General features: G+C 37.5%; 1 protein-coding gene across 4 annotated transcripts in view; it reads left to right on the forward strand.

Annotated features, from left to right (window-relative positions):
- Nucleotides 1-6791, forward strand: part of LOC126298624 (R3H domain-containing protein 4-like) — a 114588-nt gene extending 107797 nt beyond the window's left edge. For 2 of the 4 annotated variants that reach the window (XR_007552632.1, XM_049990030.1), the window contains exon 7: nucleotides 6168-6308. Coding sequence is in view for 2 of the 4 variants with exons in the window: in XM_049990029.1 (XP_049845986.1) it covers nucleotides 6168-6295 (128 nt within the window). In the remaining 2 variants the exon portion in view is untranslated. Of the gene's footprint in view, nucleotides 1-6167 lie in introns of all 4 variants that reach the window. The other 2 variants (XM_049990029.1, XM_049990031.1) reach the window with 1 other exon arrangement.
- Nucleotides 6792-14830: the final 8039 nt, after the last annotated feature.

The raw sequence follows: 14830 nt of genomic DNA on the forward strand, positions 1-14830 counted from the left end.
TTAAGTGCTCATGTAAAGCATTGAAGCTCACATAATACAAGGTACAGAAAGCTGGATGAAACCTAAAAGTGATAGCAATGAGATTTTTGGGAAAATTTAAGTGTATATCGAAAGGATAGGCGAATGGAAAATGGAGGTGGTGTATTTGTCACAGTAGACAAAAAAACACTAATCCACCGAGATAGAAATTGAAGATACATGTGAAATTGTTTGGGCAAGACTCGGTGGGCATAAAATGATAATTAGATCCTTCTATTGCCCATAAGACTCATCTCCTGTTGTAACAGAAAACTTCAGAGATAACCTTAGTTCACTTGTATGTACGTTCCCCAGTCAAACTGTAATCATCAGTGGAGACTTTAGTCATCCAATAGATAATTGGGAAAATTACACTTTTGTTAGTGGTGGGTGTCACCTAGTGGTAAGTGTGGTAACACATCCTGTGAAACACTACTAAATGCCTTCTCAGAAAACTACCTAGAACAGATAGTTAGGAATCCTACTCATGATGTAAGTGTATGGAATCTGATGGCAACAAATAGACCTGACCTCGTTGGGGATGTCTGCATCAAAATTGGTGTCAGCGACCATGACACAGCTGTGCCATCAATGATTACCAAAGTACAAAGGACAACTAAAACAAGCAGAAAGATATATATGTTCAGTAAACTAGACAAAAAAAAATCAGAATTTCAGTATCTCAGTGAGGCACTTAAAACATTCAGCACAGATCAGGAGCATGCAAAGGAATTCTGGCTCAAGTTTAAAAGAATGGTTGACCACACACTGGATAGATGTGTACTCAGTAGAACAGTTCATAATGCGAGGGAATCTCCGTGTTATACAGTCACTGTAAAGAAACGGAGATTACTGCATAATAGGTGTAATACAAAGCAGAGGTCTATAAATAGAGAGATGCTGAATGTCACAAATTGGCAGTCGAGAGAGCAATGCATGATGCCTTCAGTGACTGCTGTAGCAAAATATTGTCAAATGATATTTCACAAAATCCAAAGAAATTCTGGTCGTATGTAAAAGCTGTTAGTGGCAGCAGAGTTAGTGTCCAGTTCCTAGCAAATGACACAGTAACTGAAACTGAAGGTAGCAAAGAAAAAGCTGAAATCCTTAACTCCATTATCAAATAATCCTCCAATTTAATCCTTGTACCACTGAAAAGATTAATAAGCATTAGGATTAGCGATGTTGAGAAACGGCTGAAATCATTAAAGTTGACCAAAACTCTAGGTCCCGGTGAAATCCCTGTCAGACTCTATACTGAATTTTCAGCTGAGTTGGCCTTCTTCTCACTATAATCTACCATAGGTCCCTCAAACAAAAAACTGTGCCCAGTTCTTGAAAAAGGTACAGGTGACAAAACTATCATCGAATGTCCTTGACATAGATTTGTTGTAGAATATTAGACTTTATTTTGAGCTGAAGCATAATGAAGTATCACAAACAGAATTACCTCCTCAATGCCAGCCAGCATGGTTTTGAAAACATTGATTATGTGAAACCCAACTCTCACTTTTTCCACATGACATACTAAAAGCTTTTAATTAAGGGAAACAGTTAGGTGCAGTATTTCTTGATTTTCGAAAAGCATGTGACTCAGTACCGCATCTATGCTCATTGTCTAAAGTACGACAGTAAGGGGGTATCAAGTGAAATTTGTGACTGGATTGAGGACTTTTTGGTAGAGAGGACACAGCTTATTATCTTGGATGTAGAGTCATCTTTAGATGTAAAGTAACTTCGGGTGTGCCCCAGGAAATTGTGTTGGGATCCTTGCTGTTCATGTTGTATAGTAATGACCCAGCAGACAATATAATAGTAAACTCAGCCTTTTTGCAGAAGATACAGTTATCTGTAATGAAGTGGTATCTGAGAGAAGCTACATAAATATTAAGTCAGATCTTGATAAGATTTCAGCATGGTGCAGAGATTGGCAACTTGCTCTAAATGTTCAGAAATGTAAAATTTTGCACTAAAAAAAAAAAAAATTGTCCTACAACTATAATATCAGTGAGTCAGCTTATACAAGTACCTGGGTGTAACATTGTAGGTAGGTGAAGTGGAATGATCACATAGGTTCTGTCATGGGTGAAGCAGGTGGTGGACTACTGGGGAAGGGTAAATAGTCTACAAAAGAGATTGCTTACAAATCACTTGCGCCACCTGTCCTCGAATGTTGCTCAAGTGTGTGGGACCTATACCAGGTAGGACTAACAGGAGACTGTGAATGCATACATAGGAGGACAACATGAATGGTCACAGGTTTGTTTAATACATGGAATAGTGTTACAGAGATACTGAAGGAACTGAAGCGGCAGACTCTTGAAGGCGGACAAAACTATCCTGTGAAAGTATATTAATAAAGTTTCAAGAACTGGCTTTAAATGATTACCCTAGGAATGTAGTAAAACACCCTGAATATCACTCACATAGGGGTCGTGAGGATAAGATAACAATAATTAGTGCACACACAGAGGCATTCAGTCAGTCATTCTTCCCACACAGTATATGTGAATGGAACAGGAAGAAACCACAATAACTGGTACAATAGGATGTACCCTCTGCCATGCACCTGAAGGTGGTTTGCAGAGTATACATGTGGATGTAGATGGTTTAAAGATGTGAAGAGCAGTGGTATTGTGCTTTTAGCCACAGTATCATAGCTCGGATTCCACTTTATTTACAATATTTCGGTAATGGGATAAGAAGTGACAGTCAACTATATTTTTTTATATTTTCTGTTGCACTTACTCATGTTGTTGAATATCTGTTGTAATTAATTAAACTACAATGTTGCTGCATAGAGAACGGTCTCATGCAGAAATAATTAGATAAACACAAGGGTTTGAGAATGTTCATAAATTGGAGGAAATTAACGAGACTGTCACTTAGAAATTTTAACATACCACTCAAGTGTATACAGTGACTGGCAGTCTCGTAAACACGCACAATCACAGAAATTATCTCTAGAGTACAAGACTTTATAGTACTGTCTCTCTATGTTTTTCAACATGACAATTACAATTATACATTTTTTGTACATACCTGTGAAAAGTAACTGGTCCTCCTTTCATACACTTCTCTTTTGATCTGCAGCAATGACGATGCTGCACCATAGCTGGCCCTAAAAGTCAGATGTGTAGAAACGTGTACAAAACAAGGCAAATATATTAAAGTTTCACTAATACCAAAAATCGTAGACTAGCAGTGGCAGCCAAAAATCATGTGATTAGCCTGGTTTGATGTTGGGAACGTGAGCAGGAGGCTGTGCTCACTCCATAATATTTTAACATACCACTCAAGTGTATACAATATATATATATATATATATATATATGCCCGCACCACACAGTTACCTTTGCAGAATGAGGTGGTACCAGTTGATGTGCGAGTGAATTTTCTGTTGCCCATATTCAGCAATTATGTGTATTAAGAATCCTTGGGGATGGAAGTGGGCTTCATCTGTCCACAGAATGTTCCATGGCCATTCATTGTCCACTCCCATGTGAGAAAGAAATTCTAGAGCAAATGTTTCTTACCAGCAGGTCATGAAGCATCTCCTTAACATCTGTAATTTTGAAGGGATGGCAATGCAGGATGATTCATGTTTGCACATCATCGCTCGACCCTGCTGTGGCCCACACCATCAGATCAACCATTTTTCTCCCTTTGTCACATTGTACTTCAAAAGAACCTGCCTTTTTAAATTTCATATTCATTTACGCCAGGCCCTTGGCAGGTAATGGACCAACACCTTTTTCAGTACTTCCGAGTGTTGACAACTTCTGCAGAGCTGCTGGTACAAAGTAACATTCTTGCAAAAGAGCTATACCAGCAACTTGTGATTGTGCATTGAAGCAGTCATGCCGAGCACATCAGATGCAAGCTGAGGAACAGCCATGTACCCTGCATCTTTTATTTTGAATATTGTGGTGTTTACAGTGCTATCTAGAGGTAATTTTTTCCCATTATGTTTCCCCCTCCTTCGATAATATCCTGTTCAAATTTGACATCTTTTAGAGCAGTGGTTCATTTTTTAACTGTAACTTTAATTACAACCACCCTGTAGTTGTGAGCCCCTCCATTTGACTCTTCATGTGTCTTGTCAGACATCATCTTTTGCTGAACTGTGTGTTAGACATGCATTTAATGGTGATCCACAGATAAAAAAAATTGTTGAATAATCTAAAATAGATTAAAGTCAAAGAAAATAACTTAAAAGATATTCTACCTGAAACTCATCACGTTATGCTCTAGAATTATTGATGCTACCAACTGAGGTATCACCATCAGAACTAACGTATCACTATTATCTGTTACATACATATGCATTACTATGATATTCTGCAATAGATTTAATGACTAACAGAATTGCTTGCATGTATGTCCAATACACTATATTCACACAAATGTACAGTGCCAACATGTAAATATATATTTTGTTCTGCTGTTTTAGTTTCATTTCTGTCACTATAAAGTCCAACATGACTGTGAACTTTCTCCAGTGCATGTTACTGGGATATTGTCATCTCTGGTGCTAAAGCACAGTTGCTAAGTTTTATGATCTTGTGACCAACTGAAGGATCTGATTTGTTCAGAGCAATGTTTCCTTCCTCCATCATGTTTTTATGCACTCATTTTTCCACAATATTTAAAGAGACAAGTCACATTTAATAGATGTTACTTTAAAATGAGCTTAATAATTATTATAATATTGAGATTAATGCTGGATGTATGGTGGAAGAGCTGGTCTGAATTTCTAGTGATTTCATCTGTTTCAGGGGCATAGGGAGTTACAAAACAATAAATGGGTCATGTTTTATGTTATGGCTAAATAAGTCACTTTATACATAATGTAACCCATTAATTGCAGTTGTGATGCTAATTATTTAATAATATTTTCTATTGGCTCTGATAATCCAGTGATTTTGTTGTTAGATAATTTCAACTTGATTCTGTTGCTTGATGTTATTCTGTGTGTAGATATTTTTAAAGAACAGTTATGTAATGAACACCTGCGTATTCGAAACCATTTTTATAAGAGTAACAAAGCATTATGATACTCCTTATTTTCTTGAATATATCAATTTAGAATGTTGTTTCTTCCGAAAATCAATATCAGATTTGGTTCTATTCTTGAACTGAACAGAAGTTCAATTACACCTTCTGATTGAACATGCAGTTTTGTGAACTTTCTTCCTTTTTTAAAGTGTTGTTAAGTTATTTTCAGTGCTACCTTGGGTAGTTTGTGTTGTGTGATTTGTTGTGTAACAGATTGTTGTTGTTGTTGTTGTTATACTATCTAATAACAATTTCACTAAAACTAACATGAATCCATGAGTACATTGCTTAGTATCTTCATACCTAATTAGAAAAGATCCAGCAGATTAGAAGTGTCTTTTCTTACCACTGGAAGCATTTGTGAAACATTTTGTTTGTATTTCTGATTCTCAAGTTTATTCTTAAATTATAATACTAAGGTCAGCCAGAAACCAATGTGACTTTCACTTCCTTTTTAGAATGAAAGATGTTCCTACAGAACGCGTTGCCATCTGTGTGTTGCATCTTTATGTCCATGGATGTCAAGTGACCACAGACGAACATTATCTCATAGATAAGCTTTCACAATATTGAACAAAAAAAGCAGTGTGGATCTTGAGTCTTTGTGGAAAGTTTTCATGTTACAGAAATAACTATTCACATTGTTTGGCACACACTGAGAGACCCACACCCCAAGTTGATTTTTTATGTCCATTATGTTTGTGCCACAGACAGCTTAGACATTCCTAAATAAATATCTTGGAAGCTATAATCAAGGACAGACTGCAAGACTGGAAAAAAGAAATCTAAATTAAAACTGCTGTCATTCATATTTAAGACTTGTTGTAGCCTCCAAACAAATATTAATAGCATAATTACCAGTCTTAGGAAAGAAAAAAACTATTTTAAAAAAATGAAGTCTTATGGCAGTAATTTCATAATGAAATGACACTGTATTGGTGAGAGATATATTTTATAGAGCTGCAGGAAAATGTTTTATTGTAACTGGAAGTTGTTTCAAAAACAAAAGAGAATTAATGTGCATTGGTTTCTGGTTGTTCCTTATAGATTCTCATGTTAGTGTACACTGAAAAGTGTGTTGTAATTTACAGGTAGAACAGATGAATCCTCTCACACAAGACATGTGCATGTATGGAATGACAATGATGGGTATACCATTCCGAAAATGCTTTTGAGTGAATACTTAGAAAGCCGTGAACAGAAATCAGCAGTGAACTAGAAAAAAAAAACCACATACACACATACACATACACATACACACACACACACACACACACACACACACACACACACACACACACACACACACACACACACACTCTTATAACCTTCACACAAGTTTCAAATGCTGCATACAATTGTACTTGCTGTGCTTCACAAAAGTATGCAAAGTTCAGTCATGCAGTAATGCTGATTTGTTTACCATAAACAAACGACTCTTTACTTTCCTTCCCCACCTTTTATCCTCTTGTACTGTAGCGTACTTACTTTTGCAACAAATGTATATTGACAATAGTGTATAAGGAAACAAAAGTCAATTTTTTGTGATTTATGTGTATTTCTGTTATTGTTTAGTTCATTTATTGAAGCATTTTGTAAATATTATGTTTTGTTCTGATAATGCTCAGATTATTTTGAAATGTCAGCATGTTGTTCTGTATTTGTAGAGACCTTTCACGGACACAAAATTAAAAATACATCACAGCTATCACCACCGTGCTGTTGACAGTTTATTTCACACTTATCCCAAATTTCCAGTGAAGTAGCAACCTCTCCTTGGCCCCCTACCTTTGACAGGTGAAATAACGTGAAGAAGTCGCTGTTGGACAAATAAATTATTAAAATGATGGCTAAGATAATGAGGTTGTTGGCACGAAAACAATGTTTTCTGGAGTTGTTACATAGTGCAGAAGAACTTTTACATATCACATATTAAATCAACAAGAGGGGGTGGGGTTGTGGAATCCCAGGGTTCATGACTACTCCCAAAAAAATGTCGTGGGTGCATCAATATTTTTATGTACTGTATATCAATTTCCAAATTCCATAGCTAACTTTCAGTCAAAAAGCAGCAAAAAAACTGTCTCAAATGGCCGGGAATTCTAAAACTTAAGGTATATTTAACACTAGATACTTGTGTAATAACTCGCCCATGTGGATGGGCTGTCAGTGAGACAGGTAACATTCCAGCAAAGGTGCACAGTCACTGGCTGATGGCACTGGCTGTCAACAAATGCAACACAGTTTGTGTGTCCACAGCTACAACTCTCAAATCACAGGAAGTTTGGTAAGGGAAGACAAAGGGAAAGATAGTCCACTAAGAAGTAAAAAATTCACACTTGCCAAATGTAGGCAGAAACAACTGCAATAAATAGCATCCTTCTCATTTACCTACCCTAATCAGTCATAGTCAGACACATGTATTCTGAATCACAGTATTTAGTGAAATAAGACTAATGGTAAGTGAACACTTTAATTTTATAGTGTGTAAATTATGATTTATCAAAGTTGTGAGAGTCATTTCAATTAAATTAATTGCGTAACATGTGTACAGGGTGGACTAGGTAAGTGGCCCACCAAGTGGATACAATTAGACGTGAATGTTTGCATATACCCACACCCTGTGATGTGCGCACCACGTGATCCACACCAGTACATAGTGCAGGCTGTGTCCATGTGAGTGGAGCAGTGCAAAGCAGACAGTGGTACTCATAATAGAGCAGTGGATGTTTGTTGTGTACAGCTACACGACAACAGTCATGGAAACAGCATCGCCAGTTGTTTGCTGAGAAGTTTAATGTTGTCAAAGTGCCAGCAAAGAGTGCCGAAAATAGTGTCGGGCAGGATCTGTTTTAAACAAATATGAAATGTGCCTGCACACTAGAAAATGAGGCTGCAGTTCACCAGAAAATGCTTCAGAGTCCTATCAAATCAACCTGATGCCTGTCGCAAGAGACCCAACATATCATGTTGATCATGTGGACAAATACTCCACCTGGATCTGCACTGTCTGTTGCTCTTGCATTAAAACTAGAGGATGCTCCTCAGTACCTGCAGTTTTGTGAGTGGCCGTTTGCTGAGATAACAGTGAATGGCTTGGACTTGGATCTGTTCTTTATGCCCGATGAAGCCTGGTTTCACCTGAGTGGTTATTATTAACTTGCAGAATCTTGTGTTCTGGGTGGTGGAGAATCTGCACAACTTCTGTGAAACACCATTGTATGATCAGGAGGTTGGGGTTTGGTGTGCGGTGTCTGCCCACTACATTATTGGTCTCATCTTCTTTCATCAGATGTTGACTTCAGCACATTACATTGCCACTATTTGGAAACCATTTGTGGTAGCATTAGCAAAGGAGGAAAAGACGTAGTTATTTCCAACAGGTTGGAGCAACTGCGCATACAGCTGGCTGAACCTTGGAGTACATTTTCACCATCTCCATGCCTAACAGAGTTGTTAGCAGAGATCAGTCTAGTTTCCCTAGCAGGCCACCCACGTCACCTGATCTGCCAGTGTGCACTAAGTTTGTGTGTTGCAACAACCCTCATAGTCTTCAGGAACTACAGCAGAACATTTCGGATGAGACTGCAGAAGTTCCAGCAGCCTAGCGTTTAGCTGCCTTCAGCAACTTTCTGATCAGGGCCTAATACTGCCAAGACATGAGTGGTGGCCACTTTCAACATCTGCTATAGTGAGGCTAGTACTGTATTTCGTTTCCTCTGCTGTGTTACATTGTGCCCTGGAACTTTGTTCTCCATGCCACTTTTATTTGTGCCACCCTGTTCATGTTAAATTTTTATACGTATGCTTTTCAAAGGGTATATTTTAATGAATTTCTTGAATGTTGTTCTAAAGCCATATACTGTTTACGGGTGTAAACAAATTACTATTGTCTCAGTAATAAACTGGATAAAAATAAGAAAACATGCCTGGTTAAGGGCAATATAGGCTTCAGGGTCCCTAAAGTTAACACCATTCCATCAGTGTGTGGAAGCAACTGCATTGGTCTGTCCATTCTTGTAGTTTTGTATTGTACAGAATGACACAGGCACATTAAAGAATTTAGATCTTGAAAAATCAGTGGTAGCTGACATAATTTTATGTTATGTTTGGTGTCTGTTCCATTTCATATCTTGGGCTGAAGAAATGAGAATGTGCAACAGTTACTTTTAGTAGGACAGCAGTTATGATTTTGATAGTTCATGGAAGCAGACTCTTGACATTGAAATTTCAGAGAGATTTGGCCAGTTGTATACTACCCAACAAGGTTTCAGCAGCCTCCTTCTATTGCCGATATTACATTATTTCTGGCATTGCGAGGTCACAGTGGGGTAGATTGACCAATTACAGGACTGCCATTGCATATAAGAGACCACCACAGCTAAAGGAATGACAGTTAGTCCCCTTTGGTGAAGATGATGGGTGTAACCACAGAAAGCTTCAGGTTTTTGCTTTTAATTTCTTACTGGAAGTGGACTGAAAATATGTAGAATGTTTTGGGTTGTTTCCACTAAAAGAATCTCACAAATGGGCAGAATTTGCACATAATCAGCCCATACAAAACTATACTACTTCACATATGAATGATTTGTTTTTAACAAGAGAATCTTGACAGACAGTTATCTGTTATGGTTGAGAGAATGTGGTCATAACTGAAGTTAGTGTTTTTCTTGTAAATAATAGTATTGAGATCTGAAGATTTCCATTTGCATTGAAGTAATATGGATATTGACTTACAAAAGGAATTAATTCTTTTCTTGTTTTTAAAATTTCAAAAGAATTTTGCACCAAGTTAATTAGAAATTGATAGATCTCTAGTGTAGTAACAGCATCTTTCACATGCCATGACACTGACTAGGAGAGACTGTGCATTCTCTCCAGCAACAGGAATTTTTGATGGCTAGTTCAGTCTAATAATAGTAACTGGAAAATAAATCTGTGGACAGGTAAATATCCACACATGTTAACACTTGATGGAGGCTAATTATCTGGTGACCAGGAGGGTACATTTTAAACAGTTTTGAGAAAGTGTAGTATTCGATGCTATGTAGTGTGCATGTAGTACCAGGACACTGTTATAAAGTGTCCTCAGTGATTTGTTGAAAGGTCTCTCTCTCTCTCTCTCTCTCTCTCTCTCTCTCTCTCTCTCTCTCTCTCTCTCTCTCTCTCTCTCTCTGTCTGTGTGTGTGTGTGTGTGTGTGTGTGTGTGTGTGTGTGTGTGTGTGTTAATCAGGTAAGTTTAAAAAGGGCTCTTGGCAGCATTTAAAGCCATGGGATGTCCCATTGGATCGGTATACAATTGTATGGTACTGCTGTAGGTGTCGTTCATGGCAGTTATCCACAAGGTTGAAGAGACATTCAGCAGAAGAGATTAACTGTAATATGATTTTGTTCCTTCTCCCTGGTGACTGACTGTAATACTTATTACTGAAAATGACTTACCTTTTCTTATAATGTTTCTTCCTTTTTTTTATGTATTCTAACCCTATGGCACTGCATTTCAAATTTGTATCTAGAGAGAAATACTTAATATTGATAGGAAATAATGGATCTGAGTCCAGAGGATTGATGTAACTCACTCTTTTCTGTGCTTCTTTACAATGATTTTCTGTTTTCAAAATATAAATATCAATAGCTTATGTGAGGGAACTTGAAAAGGTAAGATACACATATTGCCATACAGTAATACAATTGAATTGAGAGAAGAGAGTACATATTCTGGGTTTTCTGCCGAGACTGTTTTATTTATTTATTTATTTAATACTGATAACATGTGCATCACAGTGCGGGAGTGAAATGGTGCAGCAACTGGAAACTTACTCCAAAATTGAAGTACATGGGGCAGTACAGTCCCTTTGGATGAAACATCTAAATTGCACACAAATTCACCGTGGAATTCTTGTGGTGTATGGACCAACTACAATGTTGCATCCAGCTGTAGTGAAGTGGCACCTACAATTTGACCATTGCTGCACAGACGTGGGTGACACTGAACAGAATAGGAGGCAAGTGACAAGAGGGTCCAGGCAATTGATGAACTGATCTGCAGCAATCACAGGTTTTCCAACAAGGATGTTCATGCAGCTATCCTCATATGACCCCCTGACCAAGGAGTGGATTTCTGTCACTGGGGAATAGAATGATTGATAGAACATTCTGACTTGTTTATAGAGAGTTGGTGAAAGTGTTGAACAAAAGTATGACCATGGCCAGCAACCTTTCTCCTCATTAAACACTCATGTCTGTAGATATATTCTTATGTATGACTTTCAGTTGCTTCTATTAATTGAAAGATCCTATATCATTGTACAATGATTCAGGATGGATGAATGAACAGCTGCTGCTGCTGCTGCTGCTACTACTACTATTTGCAATTACTTTTTATTGTACATCTAATTAATGTAATCTCGAAATGCTGAAAAGGAACTGTGTATTCACTGAAGAATTGAACAGTAGTGACCTGTTACTTAAGTCTGAGGTCATATTAACAGATTCAAAATTTTTAGTAGCTCTGGGGGTGTTCAGGTACCAATAACAACTAAAATGTGTGCAACATGACTTTTCTCAAAAATATGTTTCATTGCCCTTAGAAACAAAATTTAGAGCAGCCAGAAAAAAATATGACAGTCACTGTCTTTTTAATAGCTTTTATTTTCAACTACTACTTCCCATTCAGACATTGTAGATTATCTGTTGGAGTCCAGAAAAGAACTTCGATGGTGTCTCTGCCGTCCGTTTGCCTGGCTTGATGGCCTGCGGTATCCATTTAATTTTCATTGTGGCTAGAATTATGTCTTCCATTCCAGTTTGTTCCCTGACCCATTTGTCTGTTTTTCTATGTTTTAGTAATACCCAATTTCTGACTGAGCAACCGTAAAGTTTGCATAATTTTTGCATTTAAAGTCGTTATCTCTGCCTTAAATCAGAATTGGTGATACATACTAAGATTTCTTTCTCAGGCACATTGGAAGATAATGAAGATTCAAATAAAGAAAATGTGTGATGTTGGCAGAGTCTTCTAATGGGATAGAAACTCAAACTATCAATTGTTGTGACAGGTTGTGGGGTGGAGGTTATTCTTCTAGTCATTTCCTGGTGAAGCTGCAGGCATACTTGACAAACAATTTTTTAAAAAAAAAAAAATTGATACAACGTTACAGTCATTTCTTGCATCCTAGTTTCGAAAATCTATCTTTCCAGTCTTGTGCATGCAAATCCTACTCTGACAGCTCTTCTGACACCCCCCCCCCCCCCACTTTCCTATGTTTACCAGCATCTTCTTCTTCTTCTTCTTCTTCTTCTTCTTGTATTAGTCTGAATCCATGCCATCATCATAGGCCATATATTCTCATCCAAATGACATACATGCACACACCATCTCAATCATTTTTCTTCAATTTTATCCACTACAGCAGTGTTCAGGCTCATGTTCTTATGTACGTTTTCATTTTAAATTTTATCCTGTCATATCATTCAACAGCAACCACCCCAAAATTGCATCTTCATTGACAATAAGTTCCTCTTAATCTGTTATAAAAACATGCAATGCAGGAGAAAACAATAGCAATAGTTATATTCGAGTTGTCGTAGGGGGGGCGGGGGGGGGGGGGGGGGGGGGGGGGGAACAAAGTTGATAGTAGATTTAACCCGTCACTGGTATTGTATGGGTCAAAATGCCACTTCTGCTGTACTTTAAAAAGCTCTTTTATGTTTTATGATCTAAATCTCATGATTATAGTACCTTCGAAAAATCTCTCAGCTTTACAAGTCAACAATAACAATGGTTCAATTGCTGAAATAAAAAGGGGGGGGATAAGACCTGATTGTTCATCATGACCCATAACAACGTGACTTAAGAATTGCTGAATGATTTCTTTCATTATCAGAAGTGCAATAAAAGTTCAGCAGTGGCAAAGCCGTTTATCCAGGTTGTTTTTATAATAACAAAAAATGCCTGAGCATGAACAAAACAATTTCAGTAGTGAAGAAGAAAGTGAATCTGACGAGACAACACATGAAGAGAGTGAATGTGAGTTACTCTCTTAATCGTCTGCTAGTGTGGATGAGTAGCCAGAAACATATAACAGTGCTCATTCCTTTGGCAAAGGAAATTTTTTCAGATGGTCATCACAGTGTTGAGTGTGCAATGTGAGAACACAAACACACAATTTGGTGGGGAAATTTCCAGGCCTGCTGGGTGTTGCCAGTAATATGGACAGTCGTGCAAATGACATTGAATTTTGGTTCTGCTTTTTTTCTCTGATAGTAAGGTGAATGAACTGATAAAACATACAAATCAGAAAATTAATTTTGCAAAGGTGAACTATTCAGAGAACAGCAGCAATATAGTTCCTGAAGGAGTCATAATTGAAATGAAAACGTTTTTAAGTCTGCTGTATTTTGGTAGTGCATTCAAATCAAGACACACAGATCTAAATTCTGTCTTTGCCTCTGATAGAACTGGTGCTATATTTTGATGCTCTCAAGAGCCTGCTGTTTCTACTCACCTGTCTTAGATGACCATGAGAGGAAAAATGAAAACCCTCTTGTTGCTGTTTCATACATACTCAATAAACTAGTGGAAACAGCCAGGCTCCAGATACTCTGCCCATATTTCTGCACTGATGAAATGTTGGGTTGGTTCAGGGACAGAAGCTCTTTCAAAAGTGTATATACCGAACAAACCCATAAAATATGGACTAAAAGTATTGATTCTGGCGGATGTGAAACCTGGCTACTTCCCTCATGGTTATATCTACAGGGAAAGATAATACTAGGAGAGCATTGAGTGTCGATATGCTGAAACTATCAAAGCCACAACTCAAGCTGTTTTGAGTCTTATAAAACCTGTCTATAAGTCAAATAGGAACACTACAGTGACAACTAGTCCACTTCAGTAGCTTTGGTGGAAGGTCTACTGAAAAGAGGCGTGAACCACATTAATACCTGACAAGGACAAACGTGAAATACCAGAAATACCTGTTCGGTTTCTTCCTCAGAGATCAAGAGAAGTAAATTCAACACTGTGTAAAGTTAACAAATTACCTTGTCATCTCCTATTTCAAAAAGAACAAGAGTGTTGTTCTGATTTTGAGAATGCCCAACTCGGGCAAACCTGAAATTATCGATTTTTATACATACACAGAAAGTTGGTTGGTAGCACTGGCGCAGATTGCACAGGCTTGAAAATTAAGATAAGTAATTTAATTCTATAATAAGTCAATTAAGTTAATATTACACCATAACGAAGTTAGTCTGTTTTACATTATCTATTGAAGGTTTCACTCTTTTTCAAAGGATTTCTCGATAAAAACAAAAACGTGACATAAGGGCCGGTTTCCGCGTACTTTAGACGTAGGTTTACACACACACACACACACACACACACACACACACACACACACACACACACATATATATTTAGTAGTGCCGTATCTACTCGGGGAATTAAAGGTTGTAAGTTCTATCTTTTATTTCCTTTCGAAACGCGTCAAGAACGTATCACGCATACACGATCTTAGGCCTAGATTTTCGGGTATACAAGTTTTGATTTTTAATGTTAACTGCAGTACGTTACTATATTAATAGTATACACGTATATTAGTGTTCCACATAACTTTTGTGACTTTTGTGACCTGTAGTTAATAGAATATTACTGTTCTTGCCTATATAAATTTTGTAAAAAATATTGTAAACAACCATGAGCCAGAAGTGTTTGAGCTGCTACAGGAAAGTCAGTTCTGGGGTTCTGTAC

Source organism: Schistocerca gregaria, chromosome X, assembly GCF_023897955.1.
Source record: "Schistocerca gregaria isolate iqSchGreg1 chromosome X, iqSchGreg1.2, whole genome shotgun sequence".
NCBI lineage: Eukaryota > Metazoa > Arthropoda > Insecta > Orthoptera > Acrididae > Schistocerca > Schistocerca gregaria.